This window comes from Lycium ferocissimum, chromosome 6, assembly GCF_029784015.1.
Source record: "Lycium ferocissimum isolate CSIRO_LF1 chromosome 6, AGI_CSIRO_Lferr_CH_V1, whole genome shotgun sequence".
Classification (NCBI taxonomy): Eukaryota; Viridiplantae; Streptophyta; class Magnoliopsida; order Solanales; family Solanaceae; genus Lycium; species Lycium ferocissimum.
The window spans coordinates 69,487,880-69,515,434 of NC_081347.1; the positions used below are offsets into that span (position 1 = coordinate 69,487,880).

General features: G+C 34.0%; 3 protein-coding genes and 1 non-coding gene across 4 annotated transcripts in view; 1 reads left to right on the forward strand and 3 right to left on the reverse strand.

Moving 5' to 3' along the window:
• Positions 1–2,950: 2,950 nt before the first annotated feature.
• On the reverse strand, positions 2,951–7,947 carry LOC132060215 (uncharacterized). Its single transcript, XM_059453136.1, has 2 exons — positions 4,964–7,947; positions 2,951–4,213 (listed from the first exon to the last, which is right to left on the reverse strand). The coding sequence occupies exons 1-2, from the start codon at positions 6,002–6,004 to the stop codon at positions 3,641–3,643; spliced, it is 1,614 nt and encodes a 537-aa protein (XP_059309119.1). The 5' UTR covers positions 6,005–7,947; the 3' UTR covers positions 2,951–3,640.
• On the forward strand, positions 7,319–7,418 carry LOC132061677 (U6 spliceosomal RNA). Its single transcript, XR_009416104.1, has one exon. It is a non-coding gene; the product is annotated as a U6 spliceosomal RNA (small nuclear RNA).
• A 10,027-nt stretch (positions 7,948–17,974) lies between the features above and the next one.
• Positions 17,975–24,149, reverse strand: LOC132060222 (CDP-diacylglycerol--glycerol-3-phosphate 3-phosphatidyltransferase 1, chloroplastic). The gene is made up of 7 exons (XM_059453146.1): positions 23,879–24,149; positions 20,588–20,685; positions 20,444–20,494; positions 20,242–20,355; positions 18,762–18,818; positions 18,591–18,676; positions 17,975–18,485 (listed from the first exon to the last, which is right to left on the reverse strand). Exons 1-7 carry the CDS (start codon positions 23,991–23,993, stop codon positions 18,365–18,367), a joined length of 642 nt encoding a protein of 213 aa, XP_059309129.1. The 5' UTR covers positions 23,994–24,149; the 3' UTR covers positions 17,975–18,364.
• The window catches only part of LOC132060220 (nuclear transcription factor Y subunit B-10-like), a 58,061-nt gene continuing 52,626 nt past the window's right edge, over positions 22,121–27,555 (reverse strand). Inside the window, exon 4 of the mRNA XM_059453145.1 lies at positions 22,121–22,168. Within this exon, the coding sequence (XP_059309128.1) occupies positions 22,136–22,168 (33 nt within the window). The 3' untranslated portion in view covers positions 22,121–22,135. The remainder of the gene's footprint in view (positions 22,169–27,555) is intronic.

The following is a 27,555-nucleotide window of genomic DNA, read 5'->3' on the forward strand; positions in this document are numbered from 1 at the left end:
TTTGGTAATTCCTTCACAAGTGTAGCATTGGGGCGAAATTTAAACTCGTATACACATAGAATTTTTAATATTTGTTTTTCGTATATATTTGGGCTATATTTTAGTTGCATTTTTATGATCCGGTATATAAATCTTATTACGGGTTTCTTGTTAACTATATTTCATATATTTTTTACATATATTTGAAGTGTATTTAGATGAAATTTTAACTTTTGTAACGACCGTACATTAAAAAATGGACTTATGAAATATATCTCGGATATATTTTATGTATATTCGACGTATTTAGCGGTTAGATATCTTGCTTTGTTAAATGAATACATTTCGCGAGAAAATGAAAAATGGAATGTATACATTGAAAAAATAACATACTTGAAAGAAACAACAATATAAAAACCATAAGGTGGTGTTCAACATTAATCATCTAAAAACATTACGCACATGAAACGATATGTCCAAAATTAAAAAATACAAAATCGCAACCAACTACGCTATTGTTCAACATGAAAATCAAAAACACAAAAGACTTGGTGGCCTAATCAAGATCACGTTTATCAACTAGCATCGTAATCAGCGGAAGTCTAATTGGTCTTGGAGGTTGCTCGTTATCACTTGATGCATTGTTGTTTGACTTATCCAATGCATAGTCGCATAAAGACACTTCGTATCTCATACGGTGCCAATTTGCATCGAATTCGGTTGGGATGACTTCATGAGCTAAAAGTAGAAAGTGCCGCCACATACACACCACAATCCCGAAAAAAATGATCAAAAATTTTTTACAGATCCGTAATATTGTCAACAAAATACACACGAATATACTTAAAAATCTTAAAAATTACGTTATGGTGAAGAACAATAAACACGACTTAACCGAAGAAACATGTGAAAAAAATAACGTAGAAAATATACTTAAAATGCATAAAAAATAGATGCGGAGTTAATTAACGGATCCGTAATATACCGTACGAAAAAAAAAAAAAAAATGAACTAAATATCGAAAATATAAGATAAATATACCTCTGCATCATCATCCTCATCCACATTATGTTTGGCTTTAGCAATTTTTTTCCCTTAACATTAGCTGACATTAGGGAGCTTCTTTCTTCTTTTGTTTCTCCATTTGAGAAACCTTTTTCACTTTTTGTTGTTGTTTACTCTTCGAATCAACATAATCCAATGACCCTAGGATCGTTAATTCTTTTTAACGATTCTCGCCCGGCCAAATAGCGGTTTCGTGTTACCGAGAAATTCCCAAAGAAAAATTAGAATATCAAATTCGGAAAAATTAGGAATTGTAAGCGATTTGAAATTGGAGAAAATTTAGATATTGTGAATAATGGCGTGAAGTTAGTGGGATAGGAGAGAGACGTTTTTGTTGGCTTAAATTTAGGTGTGGAAAGTTATCGGATGAGTGGTAAAAAGCGGTAGCTATGTGGAGTAAATATGTTATACTTTAGCTACTAAATATAATTATTGAAAAGTTTAGTTATGTTCCATAAATAGGTAATAATGGAAGCTATGCCAAGTAAATTTTACTACAATATTTTGAATAAGTTGTATTTGTGTAATTTTTCGAAAATAGTTGTAATCTTTTTAATTATCATTTTAAAAAGTTGTATTTGTGTGACTTTTCCTTATACATATCAGTGTATAGGTTTCTTTATTGGAGCTACTGTCGGTAATTAAAATTGGCCGACTGTACATTTACGTAAGTTTCCTTTAAATTATTGGGTCAAAACAGGTCAGAATTGTTAGATTTTGTTCTGAATTTTCTACTTTCTTTGGATTTTACCGTAATTGTGTTTTACTTCAAAAAGAAATACTAATTCTTTTCTTGAAAGAAAAGTTTTGCATTTCTATAAATTAAAGACCATTTCTGACAACAACATAATAACATCCATAATCTGGTCCTTTAGGATTATAAAGTAATGTTTAGGAGGAGAATTTACTCCTAATTTTTTTCGTCCATACTAATTTCCTCATATGTATGCCAATTGGTTACATTATTATGCATATTTTAGTGTACTTTTTTCTTTGTTTTAGTATACTTCTCCGCATGACATCCTGTTATTTTGATCCCAATAAAATAACTAACCTCACAGGTCAAAATAAAATTCAAACCCAGACATACAAAATTAAACTTGAGGATTGAGAATTATGTAAATTAAGAAAAACTTAAGCAAATAATTTAAGAACAATAGATTAGTTTTCACATTTAAAAAAAAAAAAATTACCTAAGTAAAGAGGAGGGGAAGGCGTTGCTTGAGTTATGAGGCCGTTATTTATCTTACTTTGACCCAACCTATTTTGAACTTAAGCAAATTATGGACGAAGATATTATATTTCTCTCATAAGAGTTAATTTATAAACATAGACAGGTAAAGGCTTTCTTTTTTTGCTATCAACGTAGATTAACCTATTATAGTAGGTTAGTTACCATTTACCAATTAATTATAGTAGAGATTTACCTATAGAATATAGTTAACTTATAAGTCATTTGATTGTGTTAAAACCAGTACATAGAACTTAAACTAATCTTTTGTCATATTATAGGTGATGAAACTCTATTTAACTTCGCTATGGTGGAAAGGAGGACAAAATAGTCTTCCCTTAGTATAAGACCTTTGTAAGTAACTTGATAACTGCATCATGGTTTAGCCATAGGCACTATCTATCATTTGTACATCTCCAGAATGATGCAATGGTATTTTAGCTCAGGCTATCGTGTTATGTTGCTCGGACTCCTCAAAACGCTAATAAGTGCATGTTCTCTGCTCCAAATAGAGCATTTTCTGAGGATCTGAACACATGTGCGACAACATTGAAGAGACCGAGCAATATAGCTATCAGGGGATAAACAACTTTCAGCAGAATGAGAATTAAAATGTACCATTTGGCAATAGCAGACTAGCAGTGTTAGAAATTTCACTAGAGCGAGAAAGGGGTATGCATTTGATGGGAGTGAAAGTCAAATTAATGCCAATCAATACCAGCGAAAAACATAAATGTCTTGTACATAGGGTAAATGAAATTACAAGCAAGCGAAAACCTACTTGTTATCCTTTATACTAGAAAAATGTTTATATCTATCAATTAAATAACACTTAAACAGGCTAAAAAGGTGACAAAGTCGTCGTAAGATCAATGTACGAAGATGAAAAAAGAATTTAAAATCAAAACTATGCCATTTTGAAGGATCGAAGGGGTTGCCCACTGAAATATGAAGAAGATGAAAACTGGTATGTGACTTTATCTACTTCATGGAAAAAAAAAATCTCGTCCATCTCCTATGCTATGTCCTTGCTCCAGCTCAGATTTGAAAAAAAGACAATCTTGAAACAATGTACTTACTTTTTGTCTTCCATCTTCCAGCCTGAGAGTCGGAGAATTGTTACTCTTCTAAATTGGAAAGTACTCAAGTCTCCCATTTAGAAAATGACCATCTGTTCAGTAACCTCAAAAATTGCTTGATCTACTTCTCATTTGGTGGCTACACATGCAATTTCTTTCTATAGGAGACTTTTTGGCTGTTTACCTTTTCCAACATTGATTCTGTTAAATCTTCCTTAGTCAGGTGCCAATTTGTCTATAGTGGCCTGAGATTCATTTGTTCCACCAAGTTCTTAGTTTTGGCATGTCACTCCTTTTTCTCTTCAGAAACTATTAAATCGTGATTCTTCTCAGGCAACTTGGGAGACTCTTCACTTTTGGATGACTCCAATTTGTGGGCTGAAGTTGTGAAATCTTGATGTTTTTGGGATGGGCTCAGAGACTCTTCACTTTTGTCAGGTGATTTCAAACCATCATTTTCTATTAGAGGTTCTGGGCTCTTATTTTTGTTATGGAGTTGATCTCTCGAGTCTTCTTTCTCACAGTGTTCATTTGTAGATGAATCTGTTTTAACTGTCGGTTCCACAACTTTCTCTGATTTGTCAGGTGACTCTATTTTGTTTTGTGAAGCTGTGGAATTTTGCTGACTCTTCGGTATGTCTGGAGATTGTTCATCATTATGTGACAAGTCTATAGTACAATCCTTTTTGGCGGATTGATCGGTGCTATCCTCTTCTCTGTCTTTCAACTCAGCGCCCTCTGCATTGACCTCTGTATTTTCCTCAACTTCTAAGGGTCCGAGCTTTGCATCAATACTCTTGATCGCAACTGTTAATGATCTTGCATCACGAGCAGCTGCTAGCCGTCCAGGTGATGATGCCTGTTTGTGTAGAAAGGAAGATATCACCGTGTCAAGAGCTATTCATTGTTCTAGTATTTTCCTTTTATTTTTACAAAGTTAGCTTGCAAGAGAATCACGAATCCAGTGAAACGCCATTGTGAATTAGATTCAATAAATAGCTCTAACATTCAATTTTCCCTTGATATTGATTGGCATTTTTCTCACCAACTTTGAAGAAAATCACAGCATAAAGGTATTTAGATGAAGGATTCCCCACTGCGAAAATCCTTCTAGAGGAAAACAACCAAATTTTACTAACTCATAGTACAAAGTTATCAAAAATCAATGATGGTCACAAAATGAAATCAGCTTATTAGACTGTGAATTGGGCAGCCAAGGCAACATGCAACGAAGTTAATCTTTGTGTGAAATATCCATTTGAATTCTACCACCATTTGAATTCTACCATTTTTCTTCACCTACTTTATCTCCTCGAGTTGATAATGGGATCACAGAGTAGAGTACGACTGTTAACAAAGAAAATGTAAGGGAAACAGAAGCAGGAAAGAAAACACTGCTCTTCCAATCTTTGAACTAGATAGATAAAGTGCAGATTTTGGTCTTTCTCCCCTGTTTTTTCTTTCTCAACATTTTGAGATATCTACCAAGTTATTTCAGTTTGACTGCATACATTTCTATGTTTTGTCGAGAGAAAAAAGCAGCAGTAAAATAAGTTCAGTATATCCAAATTCCAAAGAAAGAGAACAGGGGCACCATGTAATAACTGACCTCCAACAATTGTTCAGCCCTTTTCTTCAAAGCCTCGAAAGATGCTTCCTTGTGAATAAGTTTTAAGATGCAAATTAAGTGCGACTGAAGATTCTCGAGACGGTGTTGGTCTGTTTTGCATTGAGGAATAGTACATACACAGCCTACTGGATAGAAGGGGCAGTTAGCAAGCTTCATTGGACATACAGTTATACAGTGCCTGTCCATATCGCGCCTCATGAGCATTTCTGGGCATTTCTGCTCGCATTGAAGAATTTTGAAAGGACAAGTCGAGTCATGCAGTTCCAGCTGAGCTGCACTAAATCGAGCATTACATCCTTCATTTTCACAGTTCAATTCCCTGAAACTGCACGAGGAGATATGTTTCGTTAGTTCTTCTTCGGATTTAAACTGCATAGGACAGTGATAAGTGTTCTTGAAGTCGATATTTCTTATCACTGTTTGTGCCACTGCTATCCTCCTCGCCATCAACCAAAAGCCGTTTATTTCCATTTCTTGTACAAAATCATCTATCCTTTCCTCTCTCCTTTCACTTAGCATCCATGATGATACTCTACTTAAAAAGTTCCTCTTAGACTGTGCAAAATCATCGATAAAATCCGATATAATATCATGAGGGTTGTCCGACACTTCAGCAACTGAGTCACCTTCACCAACAACAGATTCCGCAACAAACATCTCGCTTCTCTGGGTAAGATAGTCCACCATTTCTCTTCTAATACCGACAGCCACAGAAGCAGGGCTATTCAACAAACCACCAGTTGTATTGTCAATACAGGCAGAGGCTAATCCTGGAAGGAATTCATCCGCTACCTTTTGAACCATTTCTGCATCAAATAGATCACAGCGGAAGAGGGCACCGTCCTGTTCCACTTCCTCAATTGCTGCTGGTTTAGTTTCCTCCGCTTCCTGTAATTTCACGTCCTCAAGTGCTGCTAGTTTAGTTTCGTCCATTTCTTCTAATTTCACATCTTCAAGTGCTGCAGTTCTAATTTTCCCTTCACCTGTAGGGGGGTCCATGTTCAAAGAAGCTTCTGACATGTCCAAGAGATGAAAAATGCAAACAACATATTATGTTTAGTACCACAGATACTGAAAGTGGATATAAGAAAACTCCTAAAACAAATAAGTCTTCAAAAGCATGACAGGATGATCTTGGCTGGTGAAATAAATAACCATCAGCAAATATGACAGGCGAAAAAACACTGATATCACTGACACATAAAATTTCATTCATTTCAATTAACTAGTTTAAGTTTCATATTGTGTGTCAATTTTCCTCTCTGCACCACTGCGAATTGCTATATCAGCTTAATACTTCCATGATTGCCTCCTCTTTGGGTAGCTACATACTTTGATAATTTCCGGCTGTTGTGTGGCCAAAGAAATAAAAGTGGTAATATAGACACTACACCAAACAATAAAGACAAAAGCAACTGAGAGTAAGGAATGATAAATCATATTCCTTGATAAAATATACCTATCAACGAAAATGTTAATCCTTTTCAGAATCTAACATAATTGAAACCGGCATGAAAATTAGAAATAGTTCCTCATTTAAAAACTAAATGTCATGGCTCCTATACAGACACTACAATGTTGAAGTTCCTTTTCCGAGAATGGAATACTTGTTAATTCTCCTAAAATTCAGTACATTATAACTCAGAAAGTCAAAGATTTCTCTGGATTTGAAAGGGAAAAAAATATTTCATAACTAGCTTGGCCTTTCCGTACGGAAAGTGCAAGCAAAGGACTGGCTGTCGAGGCTTCTGCTCCGTCGTAAGACGGATCAAAGAAGAGTGGGGAACCTCTCGATGGTTTTTGGAAATCGACATCAGGAAGTGTTTTCACACCATCAACCGACATTGACTCATCCCAATCTTTAAGGAAGAGATCGACGATCCCAAGTTCTTTTACCCCATTCAAAAAGTCTTTTCCGCCGGACGACTCGTAGGAGGTGAGAAGGGCCCTTACTCTCATCCAACAGCAAAATAAGTGAAATAGATAGCCTGGCTGCTATACATAAAAATGCAGATAATTGGATCTCATGATGAAATCTAAATCATAAAACTAAAATTTCTATTAAAGGTAATATAAAGGAGAATTCTCACGAGCAACAGAAGTTCGACCATGAGTCAATCGTATTCACCGGGTAAAGTGAACCAGTAATTTCGAAACAGAACATAGATATATATGTGTAAAATCACTAATCTTCCACTAAATACTAAATTTTAAACCCATAATTTCAAAAGTACAGTTTTGTTCAGTGCTAAAAAGTTTAATCATGGAACCATTTAAATACTGGATCTGCCTCTGCTTCTAGACCAGTGATATGATACCATTATTATCTTTATGTGTCCCTTCGGGGACAATAAAATTGGAACGATACAGAGAAGATTAGCATGACCCCTGCTCAGGGATGACACACCCAAATCAAGAAATGGTCCAAAACTCCAAATTATCTTTAATGTAAATATCAATAATTTCAGGTTCCCCTTCTAACCATTTTTCCAAATTACAACATGTATAGTAGCCCATACAAGGGATGTCGCAATAACAAGTCAGCACGGTCCACGAAGCATCCCATATTCATGCGGGGTCCAGGGAATGGCCACAACCTCCAAGTGTCTATCCTGACACAAGCATCAGTGTCTGATTCCACGACTCAAACACAGGGAGACAAATTTACCAGGAGAATTTATTAAATGACCCTCTACAAAATATAACAGATCGCCTATATATTATGTTAGAATCACAATGACAGCGAAGTTAAAGAAGAGAGAGATCACCTCTAGCCTCTTGTTGTTAAGATCAGATCAGAAAGTGAAAATCTGGGAACCCATCAAATGTGTGTCTCAATCAATAATCATATGAATATATAAATCAAGATTCCAAAAAATGAGCTCTAATTAATTACTTTGATGAATGAGCTTTTTAGCAGGAGAAGGACAAAAAAGCTAATTTGCAAACAGAAAGGCAAGAAATGTACTTATGAAATAAAGACAACAGATTTCAGGATATAATAAAATTAAATTACCTTCCAAATTTTGTGGGTTGCGATTTTGTCTCCACCCAAATTTGAAGCTATAAAATCATGTTTGTTAAGTTAAAAAAGGTGAAAAGCTCCATATTCTCAGGCGTGCATGTATAATACTCCCTCCTCCGGATAATAAAAAAAAATGTATCCGCATATTAAATCAAGAAATAATTAAGCTTATCTTTTCAGATTTGCCCCTATTAAGTGTTATGTGGTTAAATTTCAATGCATATTTAATTAGAGATAATTTAGTCAACTTACATATTTTTTTTTTTGGAGTAAATAGTTTTTTAAAAGGTGTGTAAATAGGTAAGTGGACTTTTTTTTTTTTTTTATCGGGAGAGAGTACTACAAACAATTTTGACCGTTAAAAGTCAACCATGGATCGCCTGCTTTTTATACTTTGCGCATACATATTGGTTTCATTTAAGATATAACCGTTAAAATGTACCCCAAAAAAAAAGATATAACCGTTAATGTATACATATTTAATGCAAAATTTAGTTTTTGCGTCATAACACGATTCATAACTAGTTTTAGTCTTTAGGTTCGCTATAAATATTTATATATATATTTTATGAATACTTAAATACAAATACAAAATTTAAGCCAAATTTATATGTTGAACCCATAGGTTATACTGTAGCTCTGCCCATAATCCGAGCTGTCAAGTCTTAGAGAGGTACTTACCGCGCATTGAGTAATCGAGTTTTTTTTTTTTTTTTTTTTTTTTTTTTTTTGGTATTCAACTTATACTCTAAGGGATCGTTTGGTTAATGAATTAAAATGACTGATCCAACATAAAATTATGTATATGAGCTAAATTACTAATGAAAGGCATATGTGCTCAATTTCGCATGCTAATGTGCTCAATTTCGCATACTTAAAGGGCATTATTTGGTCTTTTTTCTCTTATTAATCAGCTAATTAGGGTAATTGGGGGCTCCAATTAAATTAAGGGCATATATTGGACCAGCTATTGAACGGTAAGGGCATTACGGACGGAGCTAAAAGCCTGAAAATGGATTCAGTTGAACCCAATGGCTTTTGCTTAACTAATTTATTTGTGTTAAAAAAAATTTAAAATATGTATAGTTATTAGCACTTGAAGTCGTAGTTCTAAAATCCATAACCCATAAATTTGAAACCCTGGATCCGCCTCTAAAGGGCATATATGAGCTAAACTATTAACGAAGAGCATATTTACTTAATTTCGAATACTTCTGTAAAATATATTATTTGTAGGTCCTTAAATTTGATGGGTAGTACTTCGAATCCTAATTTGGATGTTAATTATTCAGTTTTTGTTAAGTCATTACAAGTTTAATCTTAGTTTGATCAAAGTGTTAGTATTATTTGAATTGTGACAATTATTGTCTGTTAAATGGGGTCAATTTGCTCAAATGAACGACCAACATAACTCTCAAGTAATAGAAAAGACAAAAGATAACTTAATTGACGAATAAAAATGAGGATAATGCTAACTTGCTATAACCAATCAAGTATAACAAATTAATCAAAATTAATGACAGAAAAATAGGAATTAACGACGAACAACATATATATGTTGTTAAACTAATATAGCGATAGATTAGCGACGAATCTGTATTGGTCGTTGTACATGCTCGTAGTTGATGACTCTCTGCGATGGGAAAATCAAATTTGTTGCAAAGTATTCGACGGATTAGCAATTTTAGTGATTGGCTTTTGTCGCTGAATCCACAAGTCATTTCATTTGTGATCGTGACAAATATTCCCGTATGAAGAACTACTATGAAATAAAGAAAAGAAACCCTTGGATTACTAAATGAAGAACGTTACAAGCATCATAAATATAAAAATGCCCTCTAAAACACTACATTTTATTCCCTAAAACAAAAGGAGAGAACGATAGTGAAGTAATTAATTAAGAGTCATGAAAATGACACTAATTATTTAATTAACAACCCCTAGTGCAGAAGCACTTTCTTCGCCAGCCAATGCAGTCCCCACCACTGAAGCCCTCGTTACGGCAAACAAGAGCGCAGTTGTGGTCACCTAGGCATGGCCCCTTGTACCCATGGCTTTGCGAGATGCACACTCTTCCCTCCACTTGTGGTATAGCCATTTCTACACCCAAAAAAAAAAAAATTAAGTTATATATATCAAATAATATGAAGAATATTTACACTTAGTTCGACGGGTTATAGCAGGTTATTACTTTATGTCTCAAGTTACTAAATTTAGTTTGTTATGAAGAGTATTAGTTTGTAATGTGTCGTTGTACCGAGAATTTATAGGAAACAACGTCTCTACCTCACAAAGATAGGACTAGTGGCGGAACTCTTATAAAGAGGGTTCAAAAATATAAAAAAATAAACACACGAAAAAATCAAGAAGGTTCAACATCTACTATATATACATAAAACATAATTTTAACCTTATATATACGCTTTTAATTTTTTTGCCGAAGAGAGTTGAGGTTAACCCCTTGCCCCTTACTGGCTCCGCTCCTGAGTAAAGGTAATGTCTACGTACGTTTTACCCTCCCCAAACCCCATTTGTGGGATTACACCGAGAATGTTGTTGTTGTTATGAAGAATGTTGATTACATGTTACTATATTTCAACTTAACCTGATGTGTAGAAAAAATCTGTACACTATCACTGTACAAAACTTAAATTCAAAAATTAATTTAAAAAATATAATCCATGTGTCTAACTACTATTTGAAGTGTTAGGTATCAGAAGTTGTGACCGAGGACAAGCCTGCATTCCAGCATGTCCTCTTCTGGGCCTGCCTGTACCCCTCTTAGAGGTTCGCATTTTAGGCAAAGACGTCAAATCTTCAATGCAAACAGTATCGTTATAATTTTAATTTATGAGTAGGATAAATTATTTTGTGATTTTTTTATGTCTTGAAACATATATAGGCAATTACTTTCCCATTTTGTACTAATTAATACTGAGGCCAAGTAAAAAAAGAAGAAATAACAATTACCTTTATATTTTGCGTTAATACACACCCGAGGACAAGTAAAGAGAAAAAATGGTTTGATTTGTACCATATATATATATATATATATATATATATATATATATATATATATATATATATATATATGATACTCGTTTATGGAAGGAATAATCTTAGTAGGAGCAATAACAATTGTAATATCATGAGATTATTTTCAAATATAAATAAGAACCACTTTAAAGTAAATATAAGCAATATTTCCTAAATCTATTCTAAGTATCAGCTCACATTTAAATTTAAGGAAAAAAAAGACGGAATAAGACTTACGTGAGGCAAACACAATGAGAAGGAGAAATAAAAGACCAGAAGTTTTTCTCTCCATATTTTCTTAGTAAATTTTTCTTTTTACAGTCTCACACTGATGTCTTCTAAATGTTCGGATGTGACTCCTTTAAATAGCAGCACCAGTGCCATAATGTATTGCCGTCCTCGTATATTAAAAAGTGAAAAAATACAAGTTAATATTTAAATTATACATATCGTTAGTATAAAAAAAAAATTTAATGCAGCCTCGAAAATGGAAAATATTATTTTTCTTACGTTATTTCAAGTGTCTTACATAATTGGTTTTCAACTAATCCTGCCTCGCAATTACTTTCTCCGTCCCATTTTAAATGTCGCTTTAATTTTTTTACATTCATTAGGATAACAATGACTACTATAAAATATAGGTAGATTAATCTTTATTCATAGATATTGTGCAAACCTCTTTAATGTAAGGGTATATATTGTTGAAAACAATCTTTAATTTTAGTCTTGAATTTCTAATGACTATCACTTTGAAACAAAATTTTGAGCTAAAACGATAGGTAAAATGGACGGATGGAGTAATAAGGATGTGGAATTAAAGACAGACGCTTACTCCTCCTTTTAACTGTAGAGCCCTTGATTCGAGCCCTGGATATGAAAAAATCCCTTATGAAGAAATACCGTGAAATAAAGAAAAGAAACCCTTGGATTACTAAATGAAGAACGTTACAAGCATCAAAATTATAATAATGCCCTCTAAAACACTACTACATTTTATTCCCTAAAACAAAAGCAAAGGAGGACATGAACTAATCAATTAAGAGTCATGAAAATGGCACTAATTAATTAGTAGCAATTAACAACCCCTAGTGCAGAAGCACTTTCTTCGCCAGCCAATGCAGTCCCCACCACTGAAGCCTTCGTTACGGCAAACAAGAGCGCAGTTGTGGTCACCTAGGCATGGCCCCTTGTACCCATGGCTTTGCGAGATGCACACTCTTCCCTCCACTTGTGGTATAGCCATTTCTACACCCAAAAAAAAATAAAAATAAATTAAGTTATATATATCAACTAATATGAAGAATATTTACACTTAGTTTGACGGGTTATAGCAGGTTATTACTTTATGTCTCAAGTTACTAAATCAAGTTTGCTATGAAGAGTATTAGTTTGGTAATGTGTCGTTGTGCTAAGAATTTATAGGAAACAACGTCTCTACCCCACAAAGATAGGACTAGTGGCGGAACTCTCACAAAGAGGGTTAAAAAATATAAAGAAGTAAACACACGAAAAGACCAAGAAGGTTCAACATCTACTATATATACATAAAACATAATTATAACCTAATATATATAATTTAATTTTTTCGCCAAAGAGGGTTGAGGTTAACCCCTTGCCCCTTATTGGCTCCGCCCCTGAGTAGAGGTAATGTCTACGTACATCTTGCCCTCCCCAAACCTCATCTGTGGGATTACACCGAGATGTTGTTGTTGTTATTATGAAGAGTATTAGTTACATGTTATTATATGTCAACTTAACCTGATGTGTAGAAAAAATCTGTACACTATCACTGTACAAAACTTAGTACAAAACTTAAATTCAAAAATTAATTTAAAAAATATAATCCATGTGTCTACTATTATTTGAAGTTGTTACAGAGGACAAGCCTGAATTTCGGCATGTCCTCCTCTGGGCCTGCCTGTACCCCTCTTAGAGGTTCGCATTTCAGGCAATGACGTCAAATCTTGAATGCAAACACTATCGTTATAATTTTAATTTATGAGTAGGATAAATTATTTTGTGATTCTTTTATGTCTTGAAACATATATAGGCAATTACTTTCCCATTTTGTATTAATTAATACTGAGGCGAAGTAAAAAAAAAAATAACAATTATTTTTATATTTTGCGTTAATACACACCCGAGGACAAGAGAAAAAATGGTTTGATTTGTACCATATATATATATATATATATGATACTCGTTTATGGAAGCAATAATCTTAGTAGGAGCAATAACAATTGTAATATCATGAGATAATTTTCAAATATAAATAAGAACCACTTTAAAGTAAAATGTAAGCAATATTTCCTAGATATATTCTAAGTATCAGCTCACATTTAAATTTAAGGAAAAAAAAGACGGAATAAGACTTACGTGAGGCAAACACAATGAGAAGGAGAAATAAAAGACCAGAAGTTTTTCTCTCCATATTTTCTTAGTAAATTTTTCTTTTTACAGTCTCACACTGATGTCTTCTAAATGTTCGGATGTGACTCCTTTAAATAGCAGCACCAGTGCCATAATGTATTGCCGTCCTCGTATATTAAAAAGTGAAAAAATACAAGTTAATATTTAAATTATACATATCGTTAGTATAAAAAAAAAATTAATGAACCTCGAAAATGGAAAATATTATTTTTCTTACGTTATTTCAAGTGTCTTACATAATTGGTTTTCAACTAATCCTGCCTCGCAATTACTTTCTCCGTCCCATTTTAAATGTCGCTTTAACTTTTTTACATTCATTAGGATAACAATGACTACTATAAAATATAGGTAGATTAGTCTTTGTTCATAGATATTGTGCAAACTTCTTTAATGTAAGGGTATATATCGTTGAAAACAATCTTTAATTTTATATATCGTTGAAAACAATCTTTAATTTTATATATTGTTGAAAACAATCTTTAATTTTAGTCTTGAATTTCTAATGACAATCACTTTGAAACAAAATTTTGAGCTAAAACGATAGGTAAAATGGACGGATGGAGTAATAAGGATTTTTTAGCAGAGGATCGCTTCCTCCTTAACCAAAGCGTCTCTGATTCGACGAAAAAAAAAAAAATCCTTGTAGTAAGGCGCCTTTCCCCCTCAAATGGGGCCCTACACGGCGTGAATCCGAATAAGGTCCGACTCCAATGCAGATACCGGACCGGGTGGGGAAAAAAAAAGAAGTAAAAGAATACGAGTATATTTTTCATGTGTGAATGTATGATTATGTTTTCTGACTGATCATAGTGCAAACAAAGATTCAAATAGACAAAAAATGCAGCGGCTGTGCTACATTATCGCACTTTAATTTGAAAAACTGAGTTTAATTAATAAATATTTTATGAGGATATCGGATATTGAGCAGATTTCATGTTTTAAGCAACTTATTACCATGTCTTTCACTTTATTGTATAAAAATTATCAAATTATCTATTTTATAATAAAAAAGATTACTTAACGTTATAAGTATTACAAAAATTGCATCTTATTATTGTAATGAAAATGTTACTCAACTTTATCTAAATATAATTTTAAAAAAAATACTTTTACATAAAGCTGAATAATACTCCCTCCGTTCACTGTTATTTGTTCAATTTGGACTTTGCATATCCTTTAAGAAATAATAATATAATAATTTATATAGATATTTTACCACAATACTCATATTAATTGATGTTTAGTAGTCTTAAGTCTTGGGAAATGATTTGAGGAATAAGTAATTAATTACTAAGGGTGAAACATGAAGAAAAAAAAATCTTGATATCTAAAAGTGAAAATGTATTTTTAGTATAGTGGACAAACAAAAGTGAATGGAGGGAGTATTTTGTAATCCCTCCGTCTCAAATTATTTGTCATGGTTAATAAAAATAGGTTTCTCAAATTATTGTCGTTTTAGAAGTCCAAGGCACAATTAATTAGTTTTTTCCCCCATTTTATCCTTGGTAAAATTTGCCATTAATGAAGATGACACATAAATAGAGCAAACATTTAATAGAGAGAGAGAGAGATTATAACTTAGATATAAATAAGGGTAAAGTTAGTCAAATGTTTTTCCTAATTAATACTCCCTCCGAATCAAAAAAAGAGTCCACTTAGCCTTTTTTTTCTTGGATAAAAAAAGAGTCCACTTAGCAAATCAAAAAAAAAAATTAACCATGTTTTTCCATATTTGCCTCTATTAAGTGTTATATGATCAAATTCCAATGCCTATTTAATTAGGAGTAGTTTAGTCAAATTACCTATTTTTGTCTGGGATTTAGTAATTTTTTAAGGGGGCAAAGTAACGTAAGTTTGGATTTCTTTTTGATCCCTATAAGATTTCTTAAGAGGTGTGTAAACAAAAAACTGACAAATAATTTGAGACCGAGGGCATGTTATATATAAAATTGAATGCTTTTTGTTACAAAAGAATATAAGAATTTTATTATTTTAATGCGATAACTTTTTTTTTTTGGCAAGACCCAACACGTTGTCTGACTGGCTGAGTCAGAATTTAGTGTGCCCAAGGAGGAATCACGTGACAACGCGAAACCAAGAATTAATTAATGAAAGCTCCGACATAATTTAAGGTTAATTAAATGTAATAATGCAGACAAAACAAGACAAGAATGCACCAATGGTGATGCATTGAGCGTGCATGGACGGTTCTGACCCGGAAATCAAACAAGATCTTTGGGTTGTTGGTGGAATATTATAATACGCACGGTTTATTTAAGCAATTTTATGCACCTTCATTATAATTTAATACAGTATGTTATTATTAAGTAGAGTTACTTATAATTACTTTTTAATGACTTGATCGTGTAGATATTTTTTATATGATCATTGCATAAAACTTAAACTCTTATAAGTCAGAATCTCATCAGTGCCTAAAAATATATGCCGTTTAAACTTTAGCCATTTCCTAAAAATTACTAATATTTAAAAGTTTAGCTAGATTTGACAAATTTCAGACCTTCGAGTTTGAAGTTTTGGACTGCCAGAATCTAACTTCAGATACAAATTTCAAATTTTAGATATGACGGTCTGAAATTCAATTTTGAGGCGACTAAATTTTAAGTACTTTGTAAATTCCTGTTATGTTTTAATTTATATAAGGCTTTATATAATGGTTCTAAAATTGTGCATACGCAACCAAGAGACTTGTACAAGTGTTTTAGTGCAAGGAATCATAGTCCCTATCTCTCCCAAGTTTGGTACCATATTCCTAACAGCTGATATTTTATTAGATTCTCATATGGAAAGAGCATTATGGCTGCAAAATAAAAAGTGAAGATGATAAAAGATTTCTTGTCTCTGTTGTAACTCTCAAGATTCCACTTTTCTTACTTTATTTCCCTTTTGTTTAACCGAAAGCATCGCGCACCAGTGTTCACAACACTATTTTCTTTATTAAATAGGGTTGTAATCTTATATGGAGTTGTATTATTTAAACAATGTATATTATAATTTTGTCATCTCCGTAATGCATATTCATTATTATTTCTTCAGGTGGCACAAAAACTCAAATGTATTCATCATCTCGCCATCTCGGTAAATAAGCAACTCACTATATCAGTAGTAAATCTGAGTATGTTTCAACACGAAAATTTTGATAGGCAAACCTGTAACACAAGAAAATGACTTTCTATTGTATACCCGACACAGGAATTTTTTATATATATATATATTTTTTTTTATTACATAAGGTAGGGGAAGGGGATTACAATGTGGGGATTCGAACCCTCACCAACAAGATGAGAGTTCAGGTAGCCAACCAACTGAGCTATTAGATCCCTACCCCGACACAGGTATAGAATACTGCGACAACACAGATTATTATTTTTTATTTTATTTTAATTTTTTGGCGTGCAGAGTTTTTTATATCAATAGCGCCATCATAACATTTTGATGTTAAGTTCAGCATTTCCTACAATAATAGTACCTCGTTTGGTGGTACATAAATGGACAACAATTGAATGCGAGACAAAGTTTGGTAGTGGCACCCCCAGATGTGGCCCGGTTGTCCATGAAAGTTGGTTCAGAACCATAAGGTCACAGGTTTAAATCCTAGGCAAAAACAATAGGTGATTTCTCCTATAGGTCAAAGTATTACGTGCAAACTGACCCTAACACCACGGTTATCAAAAAGAAGAAGAAGAAAAAGGACAATTAGGCGTGGCTCTTAAGTAGAAAGGACATTCATTCGAGCATACAATCTTTCAAATACTTCCTCTGTCCTAATTTATGTATTACACTTTCTTTTTTAGTCTGTCTCGAAAAGAATGATACATTTATATATTTAGAAATAATTTAACTTAAAACTTCCTCTTTAATTCTTAATAAAATAATTTACAACCACACAAATATCTATAACTTATTTTAAACCACAAATTTCAAAAGTTTTCCTTTCTTTCTTAAACTCCGTACCTAGTCAAACTATATCACATAAATTGGAATGGAGGGAATAATATCTAGAACGTGCCGACTTTTCTTAGGAAAAATCAAGGAACAAGACAAGAAAACAGCTAAAGCACAAAAGGACCAACCAGTTAGCTAATGGGAACCTCTTCTGCATAGAACAAACATCTAACAACAACAGATCAGTATACATTGCTATCTCTCCTTTTCATCAGTTCAACGTGTTAACCAAAACCCATAGTAGACTAGAATTTCCTTCTCATCACAATCGTTATAGATAAATTGAAAGTCATTGGATGGTGAATTCAACTGCCACATGTGCCTAACTAAGCCAGATGATTCCTCATGCATGGTCCACCTCTGATAAGACAGACAATGACCCAAAAAAAAAAAAAGAGAGAAACATATGGAACTTCAAATGACATTAAGCATCTTATCTACACAAGCACCTCGTGAATCTATTGCATGATATATTGTTACTTTAACGTATAACGTGCTTTACGACATCGGCAGTATTGATTCGAAGGAGCCATAAATCAGTGAAACGCCGGTCAAACCGGAATAACATTTGACTATAAATTTTTCTTGTCAGAATAGATTACAGTACATATAGCAAACTCCACGTATTTGATTATCTATTTTGTTGAGCCTCCAATTTCGCTAAAGAATATGGTTAAAGAATGAAGTAAAAAACATTGAACACAGCCAACATTTTCGTTTCTCTTTCTGTCACAACCAAAACGCACTGGACAAATATGGAGCGAGGGATGTCAGAATTGAGTTAGCAACTTCACTCGTACTCAAGATGCAAGTGCAAAAGGCTCCAAAAGACAGTTTCCTCTTGCACAAGCATGTATCTGCTTGCGTATAACCTGCTCTTCCACAGCTAGTAGCATGAGCCAAAATGTGATCATTGGCCAAGATTTCTACATGAATAATACTTTTGATATCTTTCTCATATACACGAACAGAGACCATCCAGCTAGCCATGCTGAAACATATAGCAAGATCACACCAGAAGCTACAACAGTTCCAGCCCCTGATAAACTGCAGAGAGGAGAGTTACAGAGGTCAAAGCACAACCACATGAATCTTCATTCAACATCCCCGTTTCCTTCAAACATTAGCATGAGTTTAGAACAGAAAAGTTACCTGCTATCTCTGGTGAGGAGAAGGATGGTCAATGCAATCATCTGAGTGGCTGTTTTCCATTTCCCCAAATTATTCACAGCAACAGCCTGGAAAAATCATCACTTAATACTGGGATAACTAAATCATGAAGTGGATTATTCTACAGTAAACAATTATAGGTTGATCCTGAACCTCTGAATGTTTACCACCCTGAGAAGCAGCCCATTCTCTAACTGCAGACATCGTTATCTACAAAAAGATTTGCAAAATGAATCAAAGACCAGCTTTCATCACTCATCCACGATGAAAATGAATCAAAGATGCAGTAAAAAGATTTTTGAGGCGCAAGGAAGAGCATCATATGATACATCTTTTAGAAATGTAACAAAAGAGCATCAAATGATACATAGCATATGGCAAAAACAGATACTGCACCTTGAGAAAAAGCGATTCCCGTGCTAAATATGGACCAAGACATCGCAAAGAGTATCAGAAAACCGCATGCCATGCAAACAATTAATATTCTAAAATCCATATAACAATGTCTTGGTGAATATATCTCTAGTGAACTATGAATAAGGTTCATCAAGAGTACCCACTGTTTCAATCCAAATTCTCAAGAGCTCTCGAAGGTCACTCTTCTTTTCAATCTATGTCGATCAGTTGCGTGTTTCAGAGAAACTTATCACTTACGGTATTATGTGAACTATTCATACTTGATAGTTTACTTGACATAAATGAAAGGAAATAGTATTAACTAAAGTTTCATTTCAGCAGAAGGATATGAAAAATAGCTTCATGGAACTCTCAAAAAAATAGGGGATTGTGATCCCAAACCATGTGAGGAACTACAGCAAGGATATCATCTCTTTTTTAAATGACAAGGGAACCTGCAGCCGCAACCCTTTGGGTGCGCACAGGATAAAACTAAAACTTCTGTGTGGCAAAAATATAAGTTATTACTTCAATAAGTTTCAAAAGTACTACTAACTACTTAACACAATTTACCTCAAAATAGACGTCATTTTCCTTTCCCTCCATTTAACACGGATTGTAGTTTCTTACTGCTATAGTAGAAGTTCAAATTGCTAATCGAAATTTAACTTGTATGATGGATCCAATTACTATGTGCCTTGAACTTTTTATCTAAGCTACTCCAGATGGCTCCTGCAACTCCGCTCCAGCCACCCCCATCCCTAGAAAAAATAAATAAATAAAAACTGAAATGTGCAAGGGGTTATGACTTATGACCACTCAATAGGTGTATAGAATGCTAATTGCTAAAAGGATCAAAAGATTTCACATCACCGCTTACTGTTTTTATGGCCCATCTAACATCTTCTATTTCCCTAAAGACCAGTTTACCTTAAAATTTAGCAGAAATATAATCTTAATGACACCTCCTGGAGGATTTAGAACTCTCTCACAAACTCATTGTCCAAAATGTTTCTCTGGTGTAGTGCAATTTGCAACAATAAAAACCATGTAGAAAATTAAAATTGCAAGTCCATTATGGTGTTAACAATCCTACATGAGAAGAAGTATGCTAATGTAGTCATGTAAGTTCCGGATCTCATGACTATTAATATCACAAACTTGAAGTTTTCTTTCTGAGAAAAATACCATGTGAAAGGAAATGCGGTTACAAACAAAAGTACAGTTAAGCACTCACCTCCCTGCCGATTATCGCAATTGAAGGTACAGTTAGTAGCCATGGCAATTGTCCAAACACACTAGCCTCCAAAGGTTTGGTGCACAACAAGATCAAGGTGGCAGCAACCATTAGCTGTTTAAGTCAAAAAGAGTTGTATCAAAAAACGGTGGCCAAAATTCCAGGCAATATGCATGTGATTTGAAGAATAGAGAGAAGATACCTTATCAGCCACTGGATCTAAAAACGCACCAAAGGCAGTTCTTAGGTTCATCTGGACGTGTCAAAACATCCAAATTAGTAAGTTGAGATATAAGCAATTTAAATTCGAGAAGAGATAATGCTATTAAACAACAGAAGCATGTACCTTGCGAGCAAGGTATCCATCAAGCCAATCAGTTATTGCTGCAGCAATAAAAATACCTGTTGTAGCGGTTGGTCCCCACCAGCTATCAACATAGAATGCTATATCAAAACAAGGCTACAAAATCAGTTTTCCTTTACAGAGTATCATCTGAAAACAAATTATGCTGTCCGACAAAACAAACAGAGAATGTTCTGCATAATATTAATAAACTTATGCTCTCATCCTGATTTGTTTTTATGGTTAAGTAAAGAGAAACAAGTGAAACTAAGTTCCAATAATTTCTGTGGTTAGTTAATAAACAAGATCAGCAAACTCATATGCCAATCATTAGAAAAGCTTACATAAAAGCATACAATAGATTAATAACAACACAGCTAAGTTAAATGGCCAGATGTCTGAAACTCTTACTCTGTTTATTCAAATATTAAGAAGTTTTATACAGCCTTTAGACCAGGATCTAGTTACAGTTTCCTCACAATGTATCATATGTCTCTAGTCTATAATCAGTATGCACCATGTTCCTCAAGTTAGCACTTAAACAAGCAAAGGAAATAAAAAAAAAAAAGTCTTTTTTTCCTAATTCCAGCTCCAAAGCCCTTGTTCCATTGCACAAACATATAGTAACTAGTTTTTCGTAGTGCACGGAATTTTGGCAGGATATCAGCTCCTCTTTTCTCTCCACCAATCAGTACGGTACAACTAAAAACCAGATTCCAGTAGTTATTACACCGAACATCTCACACCCAGTGTTGTCAAAGGCCCACTTGAGCCCTGAAGCGAGGCTCAATACATGTTGAGCGCTTCACCTTGCTTTATGTGCGCTTTAGTGTCATCACCAAGACTCTAAGACATACTTTTCCTTGCCAATGAGCCTCTCTTGAAGAGGTGACACTAGATGATTGATATTTCACTTTCTCATAATGTTCTTACAATTTCTTTGTCCATATATTTGTTATTTATGCTTATTATTATTCGTCTAGGACTAAACATATACATATATTTTTATATTTGCACCATTGCGCCTTATTTCATTAAAGCCCACACTTTATTTGCGCTTTGCGCTTAAAGCCCTAGCTGACTTTAGACTTTTTTGCGCTTTTTGCTTTTGATAACACTGCTCACACCAAACTGAGCAACTTTTTTTTTTTGGATAAGTCAGATTGAGTAACTTTAATACAAGACGTACATACTCCCTTAAAGAAGAGTCAATCTAAATGCATCAATTCTACTAATCAACTTAAGAACAATGAAACTCACCAAAAGGGAGAAAATCAACTTCAATTACACTCCAATTTCAGCTACCACAACTACAATTTCCGCATTGCACATTCTCAATTAGCTACGGTTAAACAAACCAATTTTATTCCGAACTTACTGGTAAAAAGAAACAGGATAGCGGCTACACAATTCAATAAGACTAAAGACCAGATTCTACTAGTTATTACGCCAATCATCTCACATCAAATTGAGTAACTTTTTTTCTTGGATAAGTTAAATTGAGTAACTTACTAACTTCAACGCAAGACGAATACATACTTCCTTGAAGATTCAATCTAAATGCATCCATTCTACTCCCTCCATCCCAATTTAAGTTTCTTACTTTTCTTTTTGGTCTGTCCCCAAAAAGAGTGCCTCTTTCTATATTTAGTAAGTTGACCATTAAAACCACCTACCCGACAAATTTATAACAAGAAGATTCAACAGACATTTCTATACATTACACACATATTAAAAAGTGGCAAGTATTCTTTAAATTTAAATCGAACTTAAGAACATTGAAACTCACCAAAAGAGATATAAAAAATTAACTTCAATCACACTGTAATTTCAGATACACACATCTAAATTTACAGCATTGCACAACTCTCAATTAACTAGGGTTAAAAAAGCTCTTTTTTTTTTCTTTCTCGAACTTAACTTTATAGCCACAATTAACTTTATAGCCACACAAAATACCTTTTTCCCTGCAATTTCAGATGATCACAACTAGTCATCAAAAGGGAGAAAAAAATCAACTTCAATTACACTGTAATTTCAGATACACACAACTAAATTTACAGCATTGCACAACTCTCAATTAGCTAGGGTTAAAAAAGCTCTTTTTTTTTCTCGAACTTAACTTTATAGCCACAATTAACTTTATAGCCACACAAAATACCTTTTTCCCTGCAATTTCAGATGATCACAACTACTCATCAAAAGGGAGAAAAAATTAACTTCAATCACACTGTAATTTCAGATACACACAACTAAATTTACAACATTGCACAACTCTCAATTAGCTAGGGTTAAAAAAGCTCCTTTTTTTTTTGTTTTCTCGAACTTAACTTTATAGCCACAATTAACTTTATAGCCACACAAAATACCTTTTTCCCTGCAATTTCAGATGATCACAACTACTCATCAAAAGGGAGAAAAAATTAACTTCAATCACACTGTAATTTCAGATACACACAACTAAATTTACAGCATTGCACAACTCTCAATTAGCTAGGGTTAAAAAAGCTCTTCTTTTTTTTTCTCGAACTTAACTTTATAGCCACAATTAACTTTATAGCCACACAAAATACCTTTTTCCCTGCAATTTCAGATGATCACTACTACTCATCAAAGGAGAAAAATTAACTTCAATCACACTGTAATTTCAGATACACACAACTAAATTTACAGCATTGCACAACTCTCAATTAGCTAGGGTTAAAAAAGCTCTTTTTTTTTTTTCTCGAACTTAACTTTATAGCCACAATTAACTTTATAGCCACACAAAATACCTTTTTCCCTGCAATTTCAGATGATCACAACTACTCATCAAAAGGGAGAAAAAATCAACTTCAATTACACTGTAATTTCAGATACACACAACTAAATTTACAGCATTGCACAACTCTCAATTAGCTAGGGTTAAAAAAGCTCCTTTTTTTTTGTTTTCTCGAACTTAACTTTATAGCCACAATTAACTTTATAGCCACACAAAATACCTTTTTCCCTGCAATTTCAGATGATCACAACTACTCATCAAAAGGGAGAAAAAATTAACTTCAATCACACTGTAATTTCAGATACACACAACTAAATTTACAGCATTGCACAACTCTCAATTAGCTAGGGTTAAAAAAGCTCTTTTTGTTTTCTCGAACTTAACTTTATAGCCACAATTAACTTTATAGCCACACAAAATACCTTTTTCCCTGCAATTGCAGATGATCACAACTAGCCATCAAAAGGGATCAAAATCAACTTCAATTACACTGCAATTTCAGATATGACAACTACATTTAATTCCAAACTTACTAGTCACGAGAATGGGAATAGCAACAACACGACCAATAGTCAAAATAGTAGGCAATGTAAGCAACTTAGCAGATTTGCGGTAGTGATCCTCCTTATTACCAGGTGTATAGCCCATACCAGTTATATATAGAAATATTTTTTCAGTAACAAAGGGGCATAATCGTCCTGACAGGATAAAATTGATGCCGGCGCCGGAGTTTCGATGCTCCGGCAACGGTGGATATGTGTCGGCGGCACCACCTGATTATTTGTCTTTAACGCAGCGGCGGTGGTGGAGGGGAAAGTGCGGTATAAATTGTAAGGCATGTGTGTGTCATAAATAAAGGCCACAGCTTTGAGTTTGAGCCTGTCCCACGAGCATCGTGTAATTGTAATAGGGCTTAGGTTAGCCGAGGTAATTTGGTGAAGAGGCTTATTTTACAAGGGATAATACGTAGAATAATGTTGGGATGCTTTTTTTTTTATTTTTTTTTTATGTGTGGGTGAGGGCGAGGGGGGCGGGGGGCGGGGAGGTGGGGTTTCTGATCAATTATTAATTAAATTAAAGTTGATTACATCACGAATCAGACATGGAATCCGAAGCCCTAGCTAACATATGGGCAAACTGGTTTCTTTGATCTTTTGACAAAAGACAGAGAAATAGAAGTAAAGTCACGCATGGGTGCTTTACAATCATGAATAATAACATCAAAATAAGAGTTGTTGCCGCAAGATTTATCCAACGCTTGTTTAACCGAAAGGCTGTCAATCTCCACAATAATAGGTGTTGATGTAAAGTGATTCTCTAGTCAGCTTAGTGCTTGTCGAACACCCAAAGCCTCGGTCACGAGTGAGTCATGTGGCCTATCTAACCGGCTAGAGCGACCTTTTATGAAGTTTCCGTGAGAATTCCGGGCTAACATACCGACTCTTGCTACTCTCGAAGCAAGATCAAAAGAAGCATCAATGTTGTATTTAAGAATATTCTCATCAGGAGGAAACCATTTAATTGAAAGCCAGTTCCCATCACTATATGATTGGAAGTAGTCATTCTTGCCTTAGTCCAATCCTGTTAAAATCGGGCTGTCTTTTGGATAACAACTTCGGGTCGTAGAGATTTTTTCCCAAAGAATCATTATGGCTTCATGTAATTGATTGAGAGTCACAATTTCCATCAGCGAATTAAGCCAATCCAAAAGCGATGGACCAAATTGTCGCCAACCCAAAGATGATTTAAGCCATACCCAAAGATAATTTAAGCCATACCTGTTTCGCCGCGTTGCACTCGACTAGGCAGTGCAATATTGTTTCTGTCCCTTCGAGGCATGCAGGACATAAGCCGGATTGAAGAATCTTCTTACTCACTAAATTATCGTCGGTTGGAAGGACACCATGCGAAGCTCTCCAAACAAAATTCAACACCTTAAGAGGCATCTTCAATTTCCAGAGTTTTCATCAAAATTGACCATTCGGGATTGGTGCAGTAGCATCATGCAGCACTAAATAACCACTCTTGATGGTATAGCATCCTTGCCTATCAAGTTTCCATATCTATGATCATTCCGTATAGTAAATCCCAACGAAATTCGCTTAATGCAGTCTATCTCATCGGCGGAGAAGAGTGGCTCTAACATGTGAGTATTCCAAGTTCTTGTGTCCCAGTCAATAATATCTGCCACACGTGAGTCCAATAAGTCCTCATCGGGGATACTGCGAATGAACAGAGATTGTCCAGTGGTTAACCATGGATCATTAAAAATCTTAGTATGAAGTCCATTACCAATGCGTTTGACGCATCCCTTCTGAAAAAGATATTCTGAAGCACAAAGAGACGTACCAGATAAAACTAGGATTTGAACCCTCTCCCGCCATAAGAAATTCAGAGTGGTGGTAATATTTAGCCTTAAAGACACGGCTAACAAAAGCAGAAGGGCAAGTCATAATCGACCAACCTGTTTTAGCTAAGAGTGTTGTATTCACATGCTGGATTCTCCAAAAACCCATACCGCCTTCCTCCTTATACTTGCTCATTCTTTCCCACGACATCCACTTGATTCTTGACCCCTCATTGCCTCCATTTCGCCACAGAAGTTTAGTACGCACTTAGGATAAAATTAAAGACCTCTTTTTTGATGCGTCCCACACTAGCTAGCAAACCAAGATATTGACCCGGTTTATCAACTTTTTCACATGTAGAATAGATGCAACAACATCCTTCACCTCATCTGTGGTATTCTTGCTAAAATATACTTCCGATTTATGAAAGTTAACCTGCTGACCAGACGCTTTCTGATAGAGCAATAGACAATGCTTAATGGTATTCACCTCCGATTTCACAACCTTAAAAAAATATAAGGCATCATCTGCAAAAAAGAGGTGAGTAACAGGTGGAGCATGTGGAGTAACTTTCACTCCATGAAGTTGGGATGCTTTTTTGTTTGACTTAATTATCAAAAACACATCTGAACTATTTTTTTCCCGGGGGTTTCACACCTTAATGATTAGCTATTTTCTTCGTCTTCTTTTTTTTCGCCTGAATTATCACCATCTATGTATTAATAGACGTCCAATTATTAGTTGTTCCCTTTTGTGTGCGGGTAGGAAAAGATGACAATTCATAGTTGAGGTGTGAAACTCGCGAAAAAGGTGATAGTTCGTGTGTGTCTTTGACTGTTATTTCTTTTTCTTTCGATGGTTTTTAGTTACTCAGTATTCAAATTTAATGGTTCGATGGATTTAGATTAGCTCTAGATAAATCTACTATGGTTGGACGGATTTAGAGGCTCGATTACGGATTCACGTTAATTCAATTGTTGTTGCTCAAATCCTATATATGCATTAGGAAATTTACTAAATATCAGTAAATGTTAGACTTTAAACTTAATTATTATTATAGATTTAACTTGAGATCGTTGTAGGAATTTATATGAAAACTTATAAACTTAAAATCCTAGAACCACCTTTGTACTATGAGATAAATGTCTCCCCTACCAAGAAGATTTTGATTCATAATATTCGAACTGGGATGAATTTTTCATTGTTTGTTGAAGTAAGGAATTGACATTTAATAGGATCTTTCCTTCGGTCCATTTTAGTTGTCATGTTTACCAAAAATAACTTATCTAAAATAGCTATTTTTGAAAAATTGATACATAATTAATTACGTGTTAGTTTTCATTGTTGCACTTACTCAATAAATGTGGAAAAGAGATTAATGTGGTGAAAAATAGAGTAATATTAAATTAAAATAAAGATAAATAAGAACAATTTAGTCAAATTAACCTTTTAATTAATATTGTCTTTAAAGGTGTGCAAAAGAAAAATATGATAGTAATGACCGAAGGGAGTACTTAGTTTCATTTTATGTGATTTATTTTTCTATTACTTGGCTAAAAATAATTTTATAAAAAGCTAGAATCAATTTAACTTAAAATTCTCATTTTACCTATAATGACAAGTTCTTATAGTTGTAAAATATTATGACATGTTCAATATATATCATAAGTTCAATAATTTTATAGGCCCAAATGTGAAGACATATTATTTGACACCACAAATTTTAAAAGTCATCTATTCTCTCTTAAAATTTGTGAACGATAAATAAATCACATTAAATAAAATAGAGAAATAAAATTTTACATTTTTCACTATTACTAATATAATATTTAACGTAGTTAAAATAACATTTTATGCACAAT